The sequence below is a fragment of the Pleurodeles waltl genome, chromosome 10, assembly GCF_031143425.1.
Source record: "Pleurodeles waltl isolate 20211129_DDA chromosome 10, aPleWal1.hap1.20221129, whole genome shotgun sequence".
In the NCBI taxonomy this organism is placed as follows: domain Eukaryota; kingdom Metazoa; phylum Chordata; class Amphibia; order Caudata; family Salamandridae; genus Pleurodeles; species Pleurodeles waltl.
In genome coordinates, this window is record NC_090449.1 from 298405026 (window position 1) to 298429685 (window position 24660).

General features: G+C 46.2%; 1 protein-coding gene across 1 annotated transcript in view; it reads right to left on the minus strand.

Moving 5' to 3' along the window:
- CREBBP (CREB binding protein) overlaps positions 1-24660 on the minus strand; it is a 1321122-nt gene that overhangs the window by 698727 nt on the left and 597735 nt on the right. Inside the window, exon 15 of the mRNA XM_069210450.1 lies at positions 21853-22032. Coding sequence (XP_069066551.1) covers positions 21853-22032 — 180 coding nt within the window. The remainder of the gene's footprint in view (positions 1-21852; positions 22033-24660) is intronic.

The following is a 24660-nucleotide window of genomic DNA, read 5'->3' on the forward strand; positions in this document are numbered from 1 at the left end:
CAAAGTGCAGAGCCGCTAGGAACACTGATATTGGAGCACCAGAGCTAAGGACCTGAAAGGGGAATCCCTGTCCCAAGAAATCAGATCGCAAGCTTTCAGTAAGGAATCTGCAAACTGGAATATGTCTCTACCAGATATTTCGTTACCGAAGGTAAGTAACGTGTACATCTGATAGACTTCTAGTTACAGATTCCTTGCCTTAAAATAGATACCCAGGCAATGCCATCCTCGTAGGTGGGCTGCAAACCAATATCCTACTACGAAGTTCAGCAGGACCAAACAACCAAAGTAGCCGTCCCTGACTGTCCAGGCAGTAGTGTTTAGCAAACGTGTGTAGGGACGCCCAAGTAGCTGCCTGGCAGATATTCAAGACAGGAACTCCACGTGCTAATGCAGTGGAAGCAGCAGTTGCTCTGGTGGAATGAGCACGCAAGCCCTCAGGAGGTTGCTTCTTGCCCAAAGCGTAGCACATTTTGATGCAAAGAAGCACCCATCGAGAGATGGTACGCTGTTGCAAAGCCTTCCCTTTTTTCACACCAACATACCCAACAAAGAGTTGATTGTCCACCCAGAAATCTTTAGTATGATTAAGATAGAACACCAACGCTCTTTTTGGGTACAAACGGTGGTGTCTCTCCTCCTCATGAGAAGGATGTGGGGGTGCGTAGAAAGTAGGTGATGGACTGGCCTACATGAAAAGGTGTAACCACAATTGAAGAAAGGAAGCCCTAGTGCGCAACACCACTTTGTCAGGGAGCACAGACAAGTATGGATGTTTAGACCAAAGAGGCTTGAAGCTCACTCACCCTGCGAGCAGAGTTGATGGCAACAAGAAAGACAGCTTTAAAGGTGAGGACAATTGTGCATCGGCTCAAAGGGACTACACATTAAATAAGTAAGGACAAGATTGAGGTCCCACTGAGGCATGATAAATGGAGTGGGAGGAAATAAATGGGTGAGGCCTTTTAGGAATCTACTAACAATACGAGATTTAAAAAGTGAGGGCTGATCAAGTAAAATAATGAAGGCCGAAATGGCAGATAAATACCCTTTACGGGAGCCAAAAGCAGAGCCCTGGTGGGCCAAAGAAAGAATTAACAGAAGAACCTTGGATAGAGGGGATCAACAGATTTGCTGGTGCACCATGCCACTAATTTATTCCGACAGGCGTATACAGTTTTGGTGGAGGGACGCCTGGCTGCCAAGATAACATTGCAGACTTTGGGCGGAAGATCATAAGTCATCAACTGGCGCCGCTGAATCTCCACGCATGAAGGCAGAGGTTGGACAGGTTTAGGTGAAGAACCGTCCCTTGTTGCTGCGACAGAAGATCCGCCTAAAGAAGCAGTCTGAGTGGAGGATTGAATGACATGCTCAATAGCTCTGGATACCAGACTCTCCGTGCCCAGTCCAGAGCCACCAAGATGACTTGGGCCCAGTCGGTCCTGATCTTCTTGAGAACTCTGGGCAGAAGAGGTATAGGCGGAAAGGAGGCCGGAGTTCCACTTGAGACAAAAAGTGTCTCCGAGCGAGTGCCACCTTGGAAACTCCAACGCGCAAAACAGCTGACATTGCGCGTTCTCTGAGGAGGCGAACAGATCTAACCAAGGCTCTCCCCACTGCTGAAAGAGACGTTGCGCAACCTCCAAATGGAGACGTCATTCGTGATCTGCCTGAATGTCTTGGACTCACTTTTTGGGAGGATAAGCCCGAAACTGCACTGTGTCCAGAACAGTTCCGATGAAGGGGAGCGTCTGAGAGGGAGTCCGGTGTGACTTCGGCAAGTTGATAGTGAACCCCAGCATGTGCAGGTTTGCGTAGTCTGAAGGTGGGAGACGACTTTCTGGGGCGAGTCTTCTTTCAACAGCCAGTCGGCGAGGTAGGGGAAGACTGAGACCCCCAACCTGCGCAGATGAGCTGCAACCATCACCATCACTTTCATGAACACCCAAGGGGCGCTGGTAAGGCCGAAGAGGAGCATGGTAAACTGAAAGTGCTTGTGACCTACCACAAATCGTAGGTAACGTCTGTGGGCAGGCAGGATGGGATGTGGAAATAAGCGTCCTGCAAGTCCAACGCTACCATCCAGTCTCCTGGGTCCAATGCAGGCAGAACCTGAGCCACGGTGACCATTTTTAATTTCTCCTTCTTGAGAAGTAGTTCAGGTCCCAAAGGTCTTGGATAGCAGGTAAGCCCTTGTCCTTTTTCGGCAGCAGAAAGTGGCAGGAATAACAACCACAACCTACTTCGGTCACAGGCACCTTTTCTATAGCTCCCTTGGCCAAGAGAGCTGCGACTTCCTGGCGGAGAAGTGCCAAATGATCCTCTGGAAGGTGACTGAAGGATGGAGGCATGGCTGGTGGAGCAGATTCGAAAGGGAGGGAGTAGCCCTTTCGAACGATCTGCAAAACCCACCTGTCCGTAGTGATGGATTCCCAGTCGGGCAGGTGATGGCGAATCCTGCTGCCAACTGGATGGGATTGAGGGGACAGATTAGTAGGGTCTGGAGGCTGCAGTGGGGGCAGAGGTAGACTGGGCAGACCTCTGGTTCCCTGTCGCACGCGGGATCTCGCATCCCCGGCCACGCAGAAGCTGGATAGCATGGGTGGCACAGTGGCTGGGTGAAGGACGTGACAGGGAGCCCCTTCTGTGGCCACGAAAGGGGTGAAAAGCAGACTGCAGGGGACAAGGGGCAGAAGAAAGACCAAGGGACTGAGCCGTAGCCCGGGAATCCTTGAATTTCTCCAAGGCAGAGTCCGCTTTGTCTCCAAAGAGACAAGAGCCATCAAAGGGCATGTCCATAAGGGACTGTTGGACATCCCCAGAAAAACCAGAAGCACGCAACCATGCGTGGCGTCTCAAGGCCACAGTCGTAGCAACCGTCCTGCCAACTTTGCCGCATCTCTCCCATCGTTTACAAGTTGGGAGACGATAGCACGGGCCTCCTCCGGTATCTGCTGCAGGACTTGCGCAACCATATCTGACAAAGTGGGTATAGCGACCCAAAAGGCATGCACTGTTCACAGACCGCAGCGCCAGACTGGAAGAAGAAAACAACTTCTTACCAAACTGTTCCAGCCTTTTTGATTCCCTGTCCGGGGTTGCGGAAGGGAATGCGCCTGAAGAAGAGGAAGCCTGGATGAGAAGACTCTCAGGCGTGGGGTGTTGGGACAGGGTTGTTCGGTGCGGGACGATGGCGGCGTGCGATAGTCCTATTCACAGGAGCCCATGTGCTGGGTTTGGACCAAGTACCCAAAAGGACATCAGTGAGGGCGTCATTGAATGGCAAAAGGGATTCTGAAGTGGAAGCTCCTGGCTGAAGCACCACCGTCAGGAGATTAGACCTGACCTCTACTGTAGGAAGCTCAAGACCAATGACCTCAGCTGCCCTACTGACCTCCATACCATAAGTTGCTCCCTCCGCCGTAGCCACGGTAGGAGGAGACAGCATGCCAGTGTCAGGAGAAGTATCCAGACCACTGGCGTCGCCCAATTCCTGTGCCCAGACAAAAGAGGTGATCCTGGTATTCCTAGGGGTCCAGGGACCCCTCCAATCCCTCCCCAAAATTCGTATCCATAGAAAAAAGGGTCCAAATCTGACCTAGGGCAAATAGGCCCCATCGAAGACAAAGGTGGCGGCAGCCGATGCCGCTCCAACTCAGAGTCAATGGGGATAAGGATCTGGTCGACCTCGATAGTGCCCATTACCGACGTCGGGAGCGTTGACAATCAGCCCGGGGAAGGTCTCAAGGGTGCGACCAGCACCTGTGCAGATCCGCGAGCAGATCCGGAGGGGACCTTGGTGGTCGGAGCTGAAGCCGCCGGCACAGAATCCGATGGTCCTTCAACTGCATCCCTTGGGACCGAAGATGCCGTATTGGGGTCAGTCTGCCCAAAGATGAGGCGCATAGCCTCATGGAACTCTTTAAGCTGGGCGGGGGTCGCTCTGGCAAACTCAGGGAAGCGCGGAGTGGAGCTAGAAGTGGGGTCTGAGGACGGAGGCCTTGAGCATCGACGCTCTTCCAGCGTTGTGTCAGCCGAGCGACAGGTCGAAGTCGGAGAGCAATGGGACCTCTTTGACTTCTTACCTGCACCCAAAGATTTCGAAGACGACGAGTGGTGATGGCTCCACAAACGGTCTCAAGACCTTCTTCTCGATTGAGACCGTGTCTTACGCACAGTCGAGTGTTGGGCTGCCATTAGCTTTAGGGACCGCTCCCTCAAAGCCTTCGGGTGCATGGCCTGTCACTCGGAGCATGACTTTGGGTCGTGACAGTCCTCGCACAGCTTGAAACTGTTCTTTGGGGACATCCTCGACGCACCAAAAATTCTCACAAAAACTCGACAAAACGGTCGAAGTCGGTCAAAAAGAGACTAGGGCAGCTCTTCTCCGGATCAGCGCGTGGCGCGGAAAGAAAAGAACTGACGTCACGGTGCAAAGGCGGCTTCTATATACTACTCCCGATGTCATCACGGCGACTACGACGCCAAGAACACCCGCGGAGTCGACCAATGCCACCTACCGACGCGCAAGGGTACTGCTCGAAGAACAATCTCCGGATCCAGTCTGACGCGTGGGGGAAATTCTAAGGTAACAAATCTGCAACTAGAATCTCTATCAGATCTGACTGATTGATATGAAAAGGTGAAACCAACTTTGGTAGGAACTTTAGATTTGTTTTAAGAACTACTTTATCTTTATGAATTTGAAGGAAAGGTTCTTGTTAAGTGAACACTTGAATTTCGCTAACTCTGTTTAAAGAAGTTACTGCTACTAAGAAAGCAACTTTCCATGATTGTAAGGAAATGCCTCCTTGGCATGGTTACCCCCTGACTTTTTACCTTTGCTGATGCCAAGTTATGATTTGAAAGTGTGCTGAGGCCTGCTAACCAGGCCCCAGCACCAGTGTTCTTTCCCCAACATGTACCTTTGTCTCCACAATTGGCACAACCCTGGCATCCAGGTAAGTCCCTAGTAACTGGTACCCCCTGGTACCAAGGGCCCTGATGCCAGGTAAGGTCTCTTAGGGCTGCAGCATGTCTTATGCCACCCTGGGGACCCCTCACTCAGCACAGACACACTGCTTGCCAGCTTGTGTGTGCTGGTGGGGAAAAAATGACTAAGACATAGCACTCCCCTCAGGGTGCCATGCCAACCTCACACTGCCCATGGCATAGATAAGTCACCCCTCTAGCAGGCCTTACAGCCCTAAGGCAGGGTGCACTATACCATAGGTGAGGTAATAAGTGCATGAGCACTATGCCTCTACAGTGTCTAAGCAAAACCTTAGACATTTTAAGTGCAGGGTAGCCATAAGAGTACATGGGCTGGGAGTCTGTCATACACGAACTCCACAGCACCATAATGGCTACACTGAAAACTGGGAAGTTTGGTGTAAAGAAATGGCTCCCTGTTGCAGTTACCCCCCACTTTTTGCCTGATACTGATGCTGACTTGACTGAGAAGAGTGCTGGGACCCTGCTAACCAGGCCCCAGCACCAGTGTTCCTTCACCTAAAATGTACCATTGTATCCACAATTGGCACACCCTGGCATTCAGATAAGTCCCTTGTAACTGGTACTTCTAGTACCAAGGGCCCTGATGCCAAGGAAGGTCTCTAAGGGCTGCAGCATGTCTTATGCCACCCTAGAGACCCCTCACTCAGCACAGACACACTGCTTACAAGCCTGTGTGTGCTAGTGAGAACAAAATGAGTAAGTCGACATGGCACTCCCCTCAGGGTGCAATGCCAGCCTCTCACTGCCTATGCAGTATAGGTAAGACACCCCTCTAGCAGGCCTTACAGCCCTAAGGCAGGGTGCACTATACCATAGGTGAGGGTACCAGTGCATGAGCATGGTACCCCTACAGTGTCTAAACAAAACCTTAGACATTGTAAGTGCAGGGTAGCCATAAGAGTATATGGTCTGGGAGTCTGTCAAACACGAACTCCACAGCACCATAATGGCTACACTGAAAACTGGGAAGTTTGGTATCAAACTTCTCAGCACAATAAATGCACACTGATGCCAGTGTACATTTTATTGTAAAATACACCACAGAGGGCACCTTAGAGGTGCCCCCTGAAACTTAACCGACTGTCTGTGTAGGCTGACTAGTTCCAGCAGCCTGCCACACTAGAGACATGTTGCTGGCCCCATGGGGAGAGTGCCTTTGTCACCCTGAGGCCAGTAACAAAGCCTGCACTGGGTGGAGATGCTAACACCTCCCCCAGGCAGGAACTGTGACACCTGGCGGTGAGCCTCAAAGGCTCCCCCCTTTGTCACAGCCCAGCAGGGCACTCCAGCTTAGTGGAGTTGCCCGCCCCCTCCGACCACGGCCCCCACTTTTGGCGGCAAGGCTGGAGGGAACAAAGAAAGCAACAAGGAGGAGTCACTGGCCAGTCAGGACAGCCCCTAAGGTGTCCTGAGCTGAGGTGACTCTAACTTTTAGAAATCCTCCATCTTGCAGATGGAGGATTCCCCCAATAGGGTTAGGATTGTGACCCCCTCCCCTTGGGAGGAGGCACAAAGAGGGTGTACCCACCCTCAGGGCTAGTAGCCATTGGCTACTAACCCCCCAGACCTAAACACGCCCTTAAATTTAGTATTTAAGGGCTACCCTGAACCCTAGAAAATTAGATTCCTGCAACTACAAGAAGAAGGACTGCCTAGCTGAAAACCCCTGCAGAGGAAGACCAGAAGACGACAACTGCCTTGGCTCCAGAAACTCACCGGCCTGTCTCCTGCCTTCCAAAGATCCTGCTCCAGCGACGCCTTCCAAAGGGACCAGCGACCTCGACATCCTCTGAGGACTGCCCCTGCTTCGAAAAGACAAGAAACTCCCGAGGACAGCGGACCTGCTCCAAGAAAGGCTGCAACTTTGTTTCCAGCAGCCTTGAAAGAACCCTGCAAGCTCCCCGCAAGAAGCGTGAGACTTGCAACACTGCACCCGGCGACCCCGACTCGGCTGGTGGAGATCCAACACCTCAGGAGGGACCCCAGGACTACTCTGATACTGTGAGTACCAAAACCTGTCCCCCCTGAGCCCCCACAGCACCGCCTGCAGAGGGAATCCCAAGGCTTCCCCTGACCGCGACTCTTTGAATCCTAAGTCCCGACGCCTGGGAGAGACCCTGCACCCGCAGCCCCCAGGACCTGAAGGACCGGACTTTCACTGGAGAAGTGACCCCCAGGAGTCCCTCTCCCTTGCCCAAGTGGAGGTTTCCCCGAGGAACCCCCCCCTTGCCTGCCTGCAGCGCTGAAGAGATCCCGAGATCTCTCATAGACTAACATTGCGAACCCGACGCTTGTTTCTACACTGCACCCGGCCGCCCCCGTGCTGCTGAGGGTGAAATTTCTGTGTGGGCTTGTGTCCCCCCCGGTGCCCTACAAAACCCCCCTGGTCTGCCCTCCGAAGACGCGGGTACTTACCTGCAAGCAGACCGGAACCGGGGCACCCCCTTCTCTCCATTCTAGCCTATGTGTTTTGGGCACCACTTTGAACTCTGCACCTGACCGGCCCTGAGCTGCTGGTGTGGTAACTTTGGGGTTGCTCTGAACCCCCAACGGTGGGCTACCTTGGACCAAGAACTGAACCCTGTAAGTGTCTTACTTACTTGGTTAACCTAACAAATACTTACCTCCCCTAGGAACTGTGAAAATTGCACTGTGTCCACTTTTAAAACAGCTATTTGTCAATAACTTGAAAAGTATACATGCAATTTTTATGATTTAAAGTTCCTAAAGTACTTACCTGCAATACCTTTCGAATGAGATATTACATGTAGAATTTGAACCTGTGGTTCTTAAAATAAACTAAGAAAAGATATTTTTCAATACAAAAACCTATTGGCTGGATTTGTCTCTGAGTGTGTGTACCTCATTTATTGTCTATGTGTATGTACAACAAATGCTTAACACTACTCCTTGGATAAGCCTACTGCTCGACCACACTACCACAAAATAGAGCATTAGTATTATCTATTTCTACCACTATTTTACCTCTAAGGGGAACCCTTGGACTCTGTGCATGCTATTCCTTACTTTGAAATAGCACATACAGAGCCAACTTCCTACATTTGGTATCAAACTTCTCAGCACAATAAATGCACACTGATGCCAGTGTACATTTTATTGTACATTTTATTGTGAAATACACCCCAGAGGGCATCTTAGAGATGCCCCCTGAAAACATACCCGACTTCCAGTGTGGGCTGACTAGTTTTGCCAGCCTGCCACACACCAGACATGTTGCTGGCCACATGGGGAGAGTGCCTTTGTCACTCTGTGGCTAGTAACAAAGCCTGTACCCCCTGCAGGAGCTGTAACACCTGGCGGTGAGCCTCAAAGGCTCACCCCCTTTGTTACAGCGCCACAGGGCATTCCAGCTAGTGGAGATGCCCGCCCCCTCCGGCCACGGCCCCGCTTTTGGCAGCAAGGCCGGAGGAGAGAATGAGAAAAACAAGGAGGAGTCACTGGCCAGTCAGGACAACCCCTAAGGTGTCCTGAGCTGAGGTGACTCTGACTTTTAGAAATCCTCTATCTTGCAGATGGAGGATTCCCCCAATAGGATTAGGGATGTGCCCCCCCTTCCCTCAGGGAGGAGGCGCAAATAGGGTGTAGCCACCCTCTGGGCTAGTAGCCATTGTCTACTAACCCCCCAGACCTAAACACACCCCTAAATTGAGTATTTAGGGGCCCCCAGAACCTAGGAAAACAGATTCCTGAAACCTAAGTCGAAGAAGGACTGCTGACCTGAAGGACTGCAGAGAAGACGGAGACACCAACTGCTTTGGCCCCAGCCCTACCGGCCTGTCTCCCCACTTCAAGAAAAACTGCAACGGCGACGCATTCCCCAGGGTCCAGTGACCTCTGAAGCCTCAGAGGACTACCCTGAATCTTTCCACTCTGCACCAGACGCCCCCGGCTCGAGCTGCGGGGAACCAACACTGCAGGGAGGACTCCCCGGCGACTTCGACCCTGTGAGTAGCCAGAGTTGACCCCCTGAGCCCCCACAGCGACGCCTGCAGAGGGAATTCCGAGGCTCCCCCTGACTGTGACTGCCTGCTTCAAAGAACCCGACGCCTGGTAAAGACACTGCACCCGCAGCCCCCAGGACCTGAAGGATCCGACCTCCAGTGCAGAAGCGACCCGCAGGTGGCCCTCTCCCTTGTCCAGGTGGTGGCTACCCCGAGGAGACCCCTCTTGCCTGCTTGCTTCGCTGAAGAGACCCCTGGGGTCTCCCATTGAAACCAATTGCAAACCTGACGCCTGTTTGCACTCTGCACCCGGGCGCCCCTGTGCTGCTGAGGGTGTACATTTTGTGCTTACTTGTACCTTTCATTTAAAGTATTAATTGTAAATCTTGAACCTGTGGTTCTTAAAATAAACTAAGAAAAGATATTTTTCTATATAAAAACCTATTGGCCTGGAATTGTCTTTGAGTGTGTGTTCCTCATTTATTGCCTGTGTGTGTACAACAAATGCTTAACACTACCCTCTGATAAGCCTACTGCTCGACCACACTACCACAAAATAGAGCATTAGAATTATCTATTTTTGCCACTATCTTACCTCTAAAGGGAACCCTTGGACACTGTGCATGCTATTTCTTACTTTGAAATAGTACACACAGAGCCAACTTCCTACAATGATATAAACTATAGGGTACAAGAATGCACGGGTTCAAATAGTGGCCCCATAAGTCTTGTAAGTACAATATTAAGATTCCACACAGGGGCTGGAAGAAATGTTGGTGGAATAATCCCTGTAAGACCTTCTGTGAAGGCTTTTATAACAGGAATCCTTAACAGGGAAATATGTTGTCTGTTTTGAAGGTAAGCAGCTATAGCTGCTAAATGAATTCTAATAGATGAATATGCCAGGTTTGTTTTTTTAAGTGTAGCAAATAGCAAATGATATCTTGCACTAAAGCTTTAAGTGGATCGATATTTTTAGGTAGACAAAACGTTTCCATTTAGCTGCATAACATTGTCTAGTTGTGGGTTTGCGTGCTTCTTTTGGAATATCCATACATTCAGATGGATGTTGTAAACACCCAAACTCTGACTTTAGGCGCCAAATCGCCAGGTTGAGTGTGCTGGGATTTGGATGTGTGATTTGTCCTTTTCTTCGAGTTAACAAATCTGGTCTGGTTGGCAGCTTGTGTTGTGGTACTACAGACAGGTCCAATAGTGTTGTGTACCAATGTTGACGTGCCCATGTGGGAGCTATGTGTATCATAGTGATTGAGGTTGGTTTCATATTTTTTTAAACCAGAGGTGGAATTAGTGGGAGATGTAGAAAAGCATAAGCAAATAGCCCTGACCAGTTAATACATAGAGCATTTCCCTTGGATTGAGGGTGTGGGTACCTAGATGCGAAGCTTAGGCATTTTGCGTTTTCTTTTGTTACGAAAAGATCTATGTCTGGGGTCCCCCACATTTGGAAGCATAGTTGAATCACTTGTGGGTAAATTTCCCATTTGTGGACTTGTTGCTGCGTCCTGCTTAAGAGGTCCGCTAGTTGACTGTTGTTGAGAAAAACACTGCTGTAGTGGTCTCATGTGGAGTCTTACATGGGGGCTATGGCTATGCATGAAGCCACCATTCCCAAGAGTTTCATCACTAGTTTTACTGTATAAGTATGGAGGTATTGTAGTTGAAATAGAAGATTGTGAAATGCTTGAATCCTTACTGGGTTTGTATATGCTAATCCGGATTGAGTGTTCAGATTTGCTCCCAGATACGCTTGTATCTGATGGTTGCAGGTGAGATTTGTGGTAAATGACTGTGAATCCTAAATTGTTTAGGATAACTATGGTATACTGTGTATGTTGTTCACAAATTTGAATTGTACTGGCTTTTATGAGGCAGTGGTCTAGATATGCGAAGACATTTACGTGTTGTCTCCTGAGGAATGCTGCAACAGCTGCGAAGCATATGGTAAACACCCTTGGTGGTGCTGTTACCCCGAATGGTAGCAGTTTGAATTGGTAGTGCTTTCCTGCTATAACAAATCTTAGATATTTTCGATGTGCTGGATATATTGGAAAGTGAAAATAAGCATCATTGAGAGGTCTAATGCGGTCATGTAATCCTGTTTTTGTTGTAGGGAAATGATGTCTTGTAGAGTGACCATAAGAAAGTGTTCTGAAAGGATGTATAGATTGAGGGGTCTGAGATCTAAAATTGGTCATAGAGTACTGTCTTTCTTTGGTATGAGGAAGTATAGTGAGTATACTCCAGATCCCTGTTGGGATATAGGCACTATCTTGATGGCTCCGTTGAGTAGTAGTGATTGCACCTCCTGTTTTATTAAAAAGAGATGCTCCTGAGTAAGTCTGTGTGAACGAGGGGGAATGTTTGTGGAACAGAGATGAGTTGTAGGCAATAGCCATGTTGGATAACTAATAGAATCCATTGATCTGTGGTGATGTTGTACCATTGAGGGTAAAAAAATGCCAGTCTTCCTTCCACAGGAGATGTATGCTGTGTGGAGACTTGTAAGAAGTCACTGTTTTGCTGAAGTAGATAAACCTCTAGGAGCGGCTGATTTACCTCTTCCTCTACAACCACATCCTTTATAAGAGCCTCTGAATGAACCTCTGTTATTGAAGTGTGGCTCTTATTTTTGTTGTGAGGTGGATGGTACTGTGGTTGATATTTTGATGCCATTCCTAAATTGTGGCCTACAAAAATTGCCTCTAGTGGGTGTTCCATATAAGGCACCCATAGCTTTAGTTGTCTCAGAGTCTTTTTTAAGCTCATCTATTGTGGTATCAACCTCTGGCCCAAATAGATGTTCTTTATCTAAGGGCATGTTTGATACTGCTTGCTGTATCTCTGGCTTAAATCCTAAAGCTCTTAACCATGCATGTCTCCTAATGATTATGCTGGTGTTGACTCCCCTTGCAGCTGTATCAGCTGCATCTGTAGCGCATCTAATTGCATTATTAGAAATAGCATGTTCCTCTGCCACTGTTTGTTGCCCTCTTTTTTGATGTTCCGTTGGAAGATACTGTAACAAATCTTCCATCCGGTCCCAATGAGCCCTATCATACCTTGCTAGGAGTGCTTGTGAATTTGAGTCCTCCAGTGGTTGGCAGCTTGAGTAGCAACTCTTACCTACTGCATCCAATGTTTGACTTTGTCTGGAGGGGGAGCATCTCCTGTAGACTGGCTATTGGCAAATTTTCTTGCTGCATTTACCACTATAGAATCAGGCGGTAATTGTGCTCTAATAAAAACTGGATCAGAGGGTGCAAGTTTGTATTTTTGTTTTTTTAATCAACCCTGGGTGTAATGATTCTTGCTTTTACAGGCTCTTTAAAAATGTCTTCAGCATGTCTAAGTATGCCTGGAAGTACAGGGAGACACTGGTACTCTGTGAGTAGATGCTAAAGTGTTAAACAAAAAATCATCCTCAATAGGATATGTACATAACTGTACGTTATGATACGCAGCTGCCCTGGCTATAACTTAATTATAAGCAGTGACATCATCAGGGGGAGGTGGCCTCGCTTGGTATAAATCTGGGTCATTAGGGAAAGTGGAATCTGTGTCATATTTACCCCATGGGTCTACCTCTTCTTGAGGATCAGTTAAATCATCCCTATACAGTGATGTAGATGAGGCCTGTGGAGAGAACTGTGTTGAATGCGTAGGTGGTGGGGTAGACGGAAGGGAAGGAGAATGTGGTGGTGAAGGCAGAGGTTGTTTCTTCGCCTTTTGCTTGTCCTTATGTTTAAGGACTTTGAAAGGTAGAGGCCCAGCGTTTAAAGTCTCTTGAAAAGTCAGTTTTCTTTTCATTGTTGGAGGAGGAGAGGCTATGATCCTTCCTGTTTCTTTGTGTATATGAATCTTTCGCTGTTTAGCGCCCATAACCTCTTAAATAGGTTGTATTTCTGATGACTCCTCAGTGGCTGGAGAATGCTTATTACTGGCAGCTTTCGATTCCGAAGGTTTGGATATGGAATGCTTGGCTCGGACTGTATAATGTTAGCTCCGAAAGTGCTGTTCAATTTTTCGGCTCTGAAGTAGGAAAGTCCTATTTTTGGCTCAGTACCAAAACAGATGTGGCAGTCTGTTCAGTGTATGCCTAATGCAATGTTGTCTTTTGTTTCGGTGCGAACCCAAAGGTTGGTCATCCGAAGGTCTTTTGCGGGTCCAACCATGGCCCGAAGGCAGTGGAGGACCGAAGACCCATGTAGGAGTCTTTTTTATTATGTTTGTTTGGTGTGACGGGCTGGTGTACTCAAGTACTGCTCTGGTGGGATGGACTGTCTGTCGACATATGAATCTCGATCCAAATCCAAATCTGCAATGGAAACGGCTACACGCTGTCCTACTTACTCTTGCAGGTGTTGTTCTCCAAAGATGTCAGATGTGTGCTATGATGACGTGGACGCCATCTAGATTCGACGCGTTCTTCGCCCCAGAGAGTCTTTTTTGATCTAAACTATATACACGTGTCCCAGGTCTTTTCTCTGTGTTTCAAAGACAGGCACAGATTGCACACCAAACGCTCATTGGTGTATGGAAATTTTGTGTGACACCGAGGACAGAATCGAAACGGCGTATGTTCCATCAGCTTAACACTGTTCGACTACCATGTGTCAAAGTATGCCCAAAAAGGGCGAGGTCACCCCTAAAGGGCGTGAAATCGATCCCCGATGATTACAAACAGATTGACTATAAGAGTGGAAAAACGCGATCAAAACTATACTGATGTTTATAGAAAGTTAGAAGTTTAGAAGATACCGACCCGAGATGTCCCGGAGCGAGAGAAAACTCGACCAAACCAGAGGGTGGAAAGAGAACAATCTAACAAAGGACTCAATGCCCATTAGCGATATTACCGAGAGGAGGAGTCACTCGATCAGGTGTCTCGAAAACCTTCTTCGAAGAAAAACTACTTGTAACACTCCGAGCCCAACACTAGATGGCGGACTTATACAAAGTATGTGTATCTACAGCTACACATGCCATCGAACACTAGAACCGATATGCAAGAAAACGGTCAAAGAGTCACAAAACCTCGATCAAATGTACAATACCATAGAATAGAAAAGACGGAGGGATAGTCTCAGACCAGAGCAAGTCAAAGGCGGAGCAAATAATTACACCCTCGAACCAGAGGGCCGACAGAAAACTTGATGCCTCTGGGCAGTATCACTGGGAGGGAGGAGTCACTCGATCCTGTGACTCGAAAAACAAACTTTGAAGAAAACTCGTAACCCTTGGACCCAACACTAGATGACAGGATAATTCAAAGCATGTGTATTTACAGCCACACATGCCACCAAACAATTTTTTGCTTATATTTTTGTAGGTTGTTTGTAGGGAAGTTAGGTGGAAATGAAGTGGTTTAAATAATGTGAATTAATTTTATATTTACCACAACTTGGTAACACTGCTTAATTTGTAAAATGTTTAGATATATATATATTTATATGTGAAGTTTAATTCAAAACATTTTTCACTTGCATTAATTATGTTTATTTTTAAGTTTTGTGTAGCTAAAATTTTATTCAAGCTTTTTTAAATTAAATTTTCACTATATCTTATGAAATATATTTGATTACATTACTTGAGGTATGGTTATATTTTTAAGTTTTTTTTTTTTCTTTTTTAATCCTAATATGGAATATGCTAATACCATGTAAGCATCTGATAGTGCCATATAGTGCTGTAGATTTAAATGTTCTGCATACTCCTGCCATCTAGTGTTGGGTCCAGATGTGTGCAGGTGGTTTGGTTGTTCTTCGAAGAAAGGCTTTTAAGTCACTTGGTAGAGTAACTCCTTCTCTGTGATACTGCACATGGGCATCAACTCCATTGTTAGACTGTTTTCCCGCAGGAGGGCGAGAATGGAGTGCAGAATAGGAATAAGTTATGATATGTCCTTGTGAGAAAGGGTAGAATAACCTGTAATGGCCACAGGTGTCCAGGAAGGAGTGTAGGTGCACGTCAATCTACAGCACTACATGCCACAAACAGATGCTTACAGGTTAAGTAACGATCCTTTCAATGGCATGTGTCGCTGTAGATACGCATACTCTGCATAGACTGTAAAGCAGTCCCCCTCAGAAGCAGTGGATAGCATGTGGGTGTTTCAGTTGTTTGAAAAAGAGTACATAGCACTGCCTGACCTACATTAGCTTGTAGGCACCCTAAAACATCCACACATTAACGTTCATTGAAGGTGTGTGGACCATGAAGCTAATTTACATATGTGAGATCTGGAGATGTTTACTATAAAAGCCATGGATGCTCCCTTTTTCCTAGTAGTGTGTGCTCTAGGAGTGGGTAAAGTTATTCTGGCTTTAGCATAACAAGTTTAAATGCATTTAACTATCCATCTGGCTTTGCCTGATTTGGATATAGTGTTTGCCTTTATGTGGAGGAGAAAAAGCAACAAAAGTGGTTTCGTTTTCCTGAAAGTTCTAGTTCTATCAATACAGAACATAATGACCCTTCACATCTAATGCATGAAGAGCTATTTCCGCAACAGAATCTGGCAGTGGGGAAAAAAAAAGTAACTCAATCCATTGGTCAAGGTGAAATTGAGAAACCACTTTAGGGAGAAACACAGGGTTGATGCAAAGAACCACTCTATTCCTATGTAGTTGGAGGAAAGGTTCTTCCAAGGTTAAAGCCTGGAGCTCACTAACACGTCAGTGAAGAGATGGTGACTAAAAATGGTGATTAAAAATGCCACTTTACGAGAAACTAATTAAGGGGTTCGAATGGAGGGCCCAAGAGTAATGTGAAAACAACATTAAGGTTCCATGGAGGTGCAGGTTGAACCCGTGATGGGATAACTTGAATCTCTCCATGAAGGATTAGTTCAACTTAAATAAAGAAAGGTGCTGCCTATTTTGTAGATAGGCAGCCACTACTATGAGATGAAGTCTTTTAGATGTAGCCTTTTGTAAGTGAAGCAAATAGCAGACAATGTCTTGTACAGTGGCTGACAATGGGATAATTTATTTTGTATGACTAGCAGACTAAACGGTTCAATTTTGCCACATAGCAGAATATCCATATATTCTGGTGGCAAATGCAGGTAACCAAATTCTATGACTTCAGGAGCCAATTTGCTAGGTTGAGATTTGGGATCTGGGTGTCTAATTTCCCCATGGTTCTGCATGAGAAGGTCTGGTCTATTGAGGAGCTTCTCTTGAGACACCACAGGGAGGTATTGTAGTGTTGTGAACCAGGGTTGGCAAGCTCATGTGGGAGCTACTAGAATCATTGTAAGAGATGTTTGGCTGAGCTTCTGTACCAGAAACAGAAGGAAGAGTCTAGAGGAAAAGCATAGGCAAATAAGTGCATTGTCCTTGGTAGTGGGTGCGGTAACCTGGAGGAGAAGCTAGGGCTTTTTGTGCAGTTGCAAAAATGTCTATTTGAGGGAACCCCCATCTGTGGAAGGTCTTTTGTTGGTGTATTGCAGATCCAATAATGGTGTGAATTTCCTCTTGGGCGCCTTTGTCCAAATATGGCAGTACCTGGAATGCTTTCCTTTTTCTTTTTAGTGGGATGGAAGAGGTCAGACTGCTTGCTTTTTATCAATAACATTTTTTTAAGGTAAAGATGGTAATTAGATACCTTCAATGTTGAGGGGAGGGAGGAGGTTTTCATTTTGAATTCATGTGAGAAACCTTGCTTGGCAAGTCACAACCCATTTGTCTGCTGTAAAATGTGGCCCTCTTCTTCCTGTACTGTTGCTGATGGGGAAAGTGAAGGAACTGAACCCTCCATCGATGACTGTATTAGTCAAGGATTTGGTACTGGAACTTAAAATACCTATTTCTTTCCTCTAATCCAACAACCGACAATGTTTCAGCTTCATTTATTTTGTTTTTTCATTCTGGTGCAAGTGCACTGCAACAAAGTTGTGCCAGAAAAGGGTAGGTTGAGAGTTTTCTATGGTACATCAGGCCTTAGCAGTGTTAGGTGTTTGTTTTGTATTTGCTGAATTGTCTGTCAGGACTAGGAGAACCTTGTGAGGTAGGTGAGGAAGGAAAGCTTTCAACGCTAGCTGAACAGCTTGAAGCTTCGGGAAGATGATTTGGTGACCCAGTGTTTTGTGTCCCATATACCCTGTATTGCCAGATAATTAAGATGTGTCCTCCACCCCTCCCACCCCCCAATCCTGCAAGTGATACATCAGTTGTATGTGGGGAACAGAGTGCAGAAGAGGATCTCCCTTTCAATATGTTGTTGGGATTCCACCACTGCAAAGTGATAAGTTTGGTGGTCTACGAACATTAGATTCTGTAGGTGACCCTGTGATTGAGACCACTAATGAGATAGTCATTCTTGCAATGGACACGTGCAGTTTGGCACGGGACGCTATAGTGATAAAGGAGGTCATCATTCCCAGAATACGCATGATTGCCTTCAGAGTTACCTGCTGAATTGGTTTAAATTGAGGTAGTAGTGCCAGGAAATTATAATTTCTTGCTGAATTGGGATATGCTAGGAAAATGGGTGTGTTCAAAATGGCTCCCAGATATGGCTGGATCTGTAGAGGTTATAGGTGGGATTTGGGAACATTGACTGTGAATCCCAGACTGTGGAGCAGGTCTATTGTCACCTGTGTATTTGATTGACACTGGTGAAGGTTTGGTGCTTTGATAAACCAATCGTCCAGATAGGGAAACACATGTATCTTTTGTCTGCAGAGATGGGCTACTAACACTGCCAGACATTTGCTGAACACATGTGGTGCAGTCAGGACACCAAAAGGAAGGACTCTGAACTAGTAGTGTTTTCCATCTATTACAAACCTGAGGTATTTGCGATGTGTGGTGTGTTTAGTATGTTGAAATATGCGTCTTTCAGATCTAATCTAGTCAAAGTCTCTGTTGAAGTAGTGGAATTACATCCTGCAGGGTGACCATATGAAAATGTTCTGACAGAAGGTATTCGTTCAGCAGTCTTAGATTTAAGATTGGCTGCAAGGAACCGTTCGTCTTGTGTATGAGGAAATACAGAGTATACTCCTCGACCATGATGTTTAAGAGGTATGGGTTTTATGGCTCCTTTGAGCAGGAGATCCTGGATGTCCTCTTTGAATGCTGTTTGATGTTTGAGTGAGAGCTGAAGAGAACAAGGTGGCATGATGGGAGGTGTGGTAATGAGCTCCAGACAAAAACTATGTAGGATAATATCCAACACCCACTGGTCTGATGTTATTTGTTGCCAGGTGGGGTAAAAGATTTTGCAGACATCCCCCAACAGGTGTTGTGTGGCTGAGGAGAAAGTGAAGCAAGCCATTGTTTGCTGGTGGCACCACATGGTGAAGCAGTTTTGCCTCTACACTTGGTATTGTTTCCTCTATAGGATCCCCTATAGCAGGATATTGTGGGGGAGCAGTGGCTCTGCCCATGCTGATATGAGGTGGAGGCATCCCCAGATGGTGTCTTTGAGCCTCATGATAACCTGAACGGTGAAAGGAGCCTTGAGTTGTTGGAGTTTGTAGAGCTCCCATGGATTTAGCTGTTTGTGTCTTTTTTTATCCTCTTTAGAGCCTCATCAAACTTAGGAAACTGGGACTGTTCTGCTTAACGTCAGGCTTAAAGCCTGAGATACGCAGCCAAGCGTGTCTTCGAAAGAGGACACTGGTGTTGATGCTCCTGGCTGCAGTATCAGCAGCATCAAGGGCACATCAAATCGAAGTGTTGGAAATTAATTTTCCCTCCGCATCAGTAAGCGCGGTCATATCTTGCTAGGAGGCCCACTGAATTGGCAATGCGCCATTGATTTGCAGACTGAGCTGCAAACCTTCCCGTTGCGTCATTTGTTTTACTTTCTTTGTCTGGTGGTGATGTGTTGTCAGGCGCTTGGGAGTTGTCCCTCTTTTTACCAGTGGTGATTACTAATGAATCCGGGCAGGCTTGTCCTCAGATGTAAACAGAGCCTGAAGGAGAGGGTTTATACTTTGTCAACCGTAGGGGAGATAACACGTGCCCTATGTCCTCTGTATGTCTAGGCATGCCCTTGAGTATAGGGAGTTTTTATGTGGCCTGTGTGTTGAGGATAACGTTTCAAATAAGAAATCCTCCTTTAGAGGTTCTTTATGCTTGTGGACCCCATGGAATGTGGCCGCCCTACCAATGAGCTCCTGGTAAGTGGTGGAGTAGGCATGAAGAGATGGGTGTGCGGAGTACAAATCCATATCTGTGTCCCCTAGTGGATCAACATTGTATAAGTCCCAGGGATCAGAATCTGGAAGGATATGGAATGAATCATTCCCAGCATCAGTGGGAGCAGTATCATCACCATGGGATCCCTGAGGAGATCCATCTAAAGGACCCATGAGAGACTATGGAGAAGGTGGCATGTCTGGTAGTGTTGGAGGAGGTTGGATCGGTGGCAGTGGTGAAGGTGGTGGTGATGAAGGACTGGTGGCCTTGTCCATCTTCTTGCATTTGGGTGGTATGGGTACATCCAAAGTCTCCTGGAAAGACAAATGTCTTTTAGGTGGCAGTGGCAGTGGCTGAGGATCCGGTAGCTCTGCAACAATCTGCCCAGTTTTCGGTTCGAGTTGAAGCTGCTTTTGTTTAGAGTCTAACTTCTCCTGCAGCTCGTGGAGAATTGGCTCCACTGCAGGCCCTAAATTCCTTTTCAGCATCAGCTTTGATGTTTTTGGCTCTGAACCGGCTTTCGATTTCAACACCAAAGATCTTCTCAGCACCAAATAATCTTCTCGGCAGCAAAGCTACCCATAGAGGAATTGGCACGGAATGTGGGGGACAATTCAGGTTGTCAACGCCGAGGTTTTTGGCTTTGGGTGGTGTTTTAGCACCAAGCTGAAGGGCGAGGCGTCTGAACTGAATTTGCAGCGCAGACCATGGCCTGCAGGCAGTGGTGGTGTGAAGGAGTCTGCTATTTTGATGGCTCAGTTCAAGTGAGGGGCAGAGGGTAGGGACTCACACCATGAGACTTGACTGTTACATTGGTGATTTCAAACTAAGGATGGGATTCCAAGCTGGCCTCCACCAAGAAAGCCTCCTTCTCTGCCACCAAGGCTTCTGGATTGTGTTCTTCACCGACATCTTGATGTCCCAAGAAGGCTGGGGTTTTGTCGGTAGACTTTTGTTGCATTTTGAGCCACCGTGGCTGACAATCCCAGAGCATTTTCTTCAAGCAGAATGCGCGACAAGCCTCAGAATCCTCCTCCCTGTGATCCAGAGAGTCACACAGGTTACTGACCTGATTGGGAGTCAGACCTTGGGTACTTTGCATGACAATGTCGACAAAGGAAATGGCATCCATTCCATCACCATAAGGGCATTGTTTGGGAACAGTACTGGAGATAGCGTTTGTAGGCCCCAAAGGGAGAGGTTGTCTGTGGGCCAGATGGCTGATACTACCTCAACTTGCATAGAGGAAAAACATGGTTGATAACAATATCGACAGTAGAGAGAAATAAAAACCAAAAGAGAGGTCCAAAGACGGTCTCAGAGCTTTGGCACACACGTCCAAACTCGACGGCGTAGAAAAAAAAACAACCTGACAATGCAGTCAATGCCCATTCGCAGTATCACAGAGAAGGAGTCACTCTACCTCGTGACTTTGAAGAGTTTCTTTGAAGGAAAAAAAAACCTGCACACATCTGGACCCAACAATAGATGGCATGAGTATGTAGAGCATGTGTATCTACAGCCAAAAATATGTTTTTGTTTATGTTTTACTTTGAATTTATATATATATTTTTTTAGTAGTTAGGTTTGAGAATGGTAATTTTTTTTTTTTTTTTTTTTTTAAGAGTAAGTATACACTTTTTTCTACTGTTGGTCTAGTTGGCTGGGGAATACTAAGTTTGACCTCTTTAATGTACAACACTTTCTAACAAGAATTCTTACACCCTAGAAAACAGTTGCAATTTCATGACAAAGTGTTCCCCATGAGGGACAAAGTAGGTTTTTGCATCAGGCCATGGCTCTGTCCAAAATGTGGCCCACTTCCCTGTACATTTTTGAGAGCTGTTGACCGCTCTAACATTTTCAAGAGGTAAGTCATTCATCTGAGATCTAAATAATTACTTTTCTTTATCGCTAGTTTACCAGCAATAGTATATTTCATATATTCACATGCTTGAATCATTCCAGTAGTCAGATTGGGAGTCCTTGCAGTGCTGAGCTCTCCAACTACCCACTTCAATGCTACTTAAAGTTATCACAGATTTCCAGCCTGACATTAGAGAATGATTCAAGTATGTGACTATATGAAAGATCCAATGCTGGACCGGTAGTACTATCCAGCTGCAATGGCTCTGGAATTGTAACCACCCTAGTCTTTGGATGACAACAAGTTCTCTTTTGCTGGGTCAAATCCAAAAACTTGAAAAAACATGGTAAATACGAAAGGAACAGTCTGCAGTCGCTTATTAGGCTGGTGTTCTAGAAAGGGTCCGACTGACAGTTGAACTCTTTCTAGAGGGAAAGCATGTAAGGATGTGTAAATAGAAAAGAAGTAGAAAGAACAGTGAAAACACACAAAAAAACCTGCCTGACCACTGGTCGGTTTCATAATGTAAACAAGAGCAGCTGTTAACTTAAGAGACCAAATAGAAGTAATCCAACGTAGTTTAGAAGTTGTTTTACTGCTACACATACTTATGTACACGTCTAGTGGTTAAGATTGTGGAAATAAGGAAAAGATGCATAAATGTTAAGTAAACCTTTGCCTAGTTACAAATATCCATGCTACCTGCACCATGGATTTTGAAGGACATTTACTTTAACAGACTGTAAACACGAGTTGCTTCAAATGGAGGATATTGGATGTTGGTGGTCAATCCAACAACATTTTATGTATGAGAAAGAAGCATCCTAACCTCAACTTTGGTTTCCACTTGTATTTCATTGACCTCTGGTTCAGGTTCCTCAATTTTAACCACCGTCTTTATTTCCAACAATGGAGGCTCTGCAATATGCTGCTGGGAGTTCGCATCACTGCTAGCAACAGATGCTGGTGTTGGTACACGATTGTCGACACTTGTCGCAGCCTGAGATAACTAGTGTATAAAAAAAGAGAAAATGCAGGAAATGCAATTAGCTCTTCAACCAAATCCTCCTAAGGACATTCTGAAAATTCACTTGGTTTAAGGCTGCTCTATTTAAAACAACTATAAATAAGAGATAAAAAAGTCACTTAAACAAAACACTCTTTCTATTGCTTCAATTGCCTTACATTATAGTTAGAAAAGGCTTCAGTATGAGCATAAAACATGGGTCACCGAATCATCATACTCATTAGGAAGAGGACACTAACACTGGGAAAATGAGTCAGTGAATAAATGAGGTTGGAGAAAAAAAGCATACACAGTTTTAATAATCCAACTAAGAGACGCTGGCATGGCTGCAGAGGTAAAAATTATTAATTTACTTTTCTCTGGCAACACTCTTTCTGATGTATAATCTGAAGATGCCTCAACTACTGTCTGTTCCCCTGATACAAGAATGGATCAAGAAACTGTTGAAATTACTCCTGTCTGCTGGCAAGTGTCACTATTGGCTTGCAACCAACTTCTTCCTACCTCTGGACATGATGCCTCACAGCAGAATATAGGCACCACCCCTTCCACGCCCTTAGATACGAAATGCGACAGGTTGAGAACATGAATTTGGTGGGATGGGGGCTGGGGGAGAGGGACTGGGAGTCAGACAGGCGTTGGGCTCAGGGAAGAGTCTGCAGTTAGATAGGAGTATTCGCCAAAAAATCCATTATCAAAGGCAAGCAACTTATTCTTCTGATGGGATACTTCTAACCACAGTATCCCCAGAGTGGGAATCAACAGTTAGGCAATGACCCCGTCCAAGATGCATCTGAGGAATGGAATTTATAAAAGGAAGTCAAGCAGGAAAGATAACAAATTGACCTTCTCTGCCAACCAGAAAACTGATACAGTAGCGGTTAGTGAGAGTAACTGGCTGCCTGACAGATGTTCAGAAGGTTGAGCAGATAAACAAACACATTCAAAGGGCTTATAGGTAACCCTGTAGTGTGCTCAAAACAAAGTCCTCCCACAGTAAACAAAACAATACTACATAACAGACTGCAGAGGATAAACCTTCTTCTCCTGATTGAGGGGATGAATTTGGATCTGCGACCTGAATAATGAGGCGAACAGCCAAACTGACATCGACCACCTTCAACCAAAGATTATAAACTCTCAGCTGATGCTGCTCAACCACCACACTTCAAGGTATACACCATGAAGGTAGATAGAGTACCCAGCCTTCTCGCTGGGACAGCAAATCCTCCAAAAGAGGAAAAATGAGTGAAGGGCAGATGTTGAGGGACAAAAGCTTGGAGTGTATCTACCTCAGTCCAATGAGGGGGCCATCAGAATCAGCTATGTTCGGCCCTGCCTAACCTTCTTCAGGATCAGCGGGATTATCAGCAGAGGAAGAACCATTTATAGGACACCAGAATCCCATCAGAGTAATATATTTCCTAAACACCACCAAAAAAAAGAAACTCAACAGTGCAAAAGATGGGAGAGTCAGTTTAATCAGAGGTTAAAAAAAAAAGCCCCCCCACCCCCCCCAAAAAGACAGGGATTGACGGTACAACACACCAAGTAAAACGCCCTGTGTCACTTTAGATTGAAGATGCCACTGTTGATCGCCAATATGACACCTAAAACATAATGTGTTTGTCTGCCATTATGTTGAAGAACGCTGCCAGATTAGCCAAGAAGTAGATCTTGTGAAGACTGACCCACCATCTCAACATCAAGACATAGGGCACAGGGCTCCACTCTGTTGCAGTACCACAGTCTTGTAGCTCATGAGTACATAACTCAACCTGCCCTTTATGAACACTAGAAAATATTGTCCAGTCAGATCTCACCATAGTTCAGATGACAATTTTATTCTAGGGTGGATGCATCCGTTCTCACCAAGACCTCGGAGGATGAAGGGTAAAGGGTCTCACACATATCAGGTTGGCATCTAACATACACCACTGAAAGTCCAGGGACACCTCACCAAAGATCGGAATCCTGTGTGTGAGACATCACCACTGCAGGCGAAGGCTCAATTGAAGGGAACAGGTTCCAATTAACATAAGGCACAAGTGGGATGAAAGAAGCTAGAAGTCCCAGCAGTCTTACAAATCCCACAGCTGGACAGTAGCTTTTGTTTCAAACATTGGAATCTTAGCCCAACTGTCACAGTCATTGTGCGGCAGTGAAAAAGCCTACAGGCAAACCATGTCCAGAATGGCCACAATGATGCAAAGCTTCTGAGATGACAGAAGAAAAAATCTGGGTTTGTTGATAGAAAAGCCCAAAGTACACAGCAACAACACTATTGCCTAAAAGTGGTCCAAAGCAAGCAGACACAAACCAGCTCGCTGAAAGATGCCAGCATTATAAGTCTCACAGGAGTAGGATGCAGAGTTAGGAAAGTAGAACCAAATGGTGCAGGTCTATGACATCTTGTATTGTGGCGACCCACTGCCCGAGTAAACAAGGCTTACATCAGGTAGTCATCGGGCACACAGTTTCGTTAAATGGTGGCAGGTAGCTGAAGTATAAGAACTAGGCAGCATAACCTCAGTGTGACACTGGCCTTGGCTAAATTGTAGAAAGCCACAAATCTAACACTTCGACAGCGCTCCTAACTTTCCCCGGTTT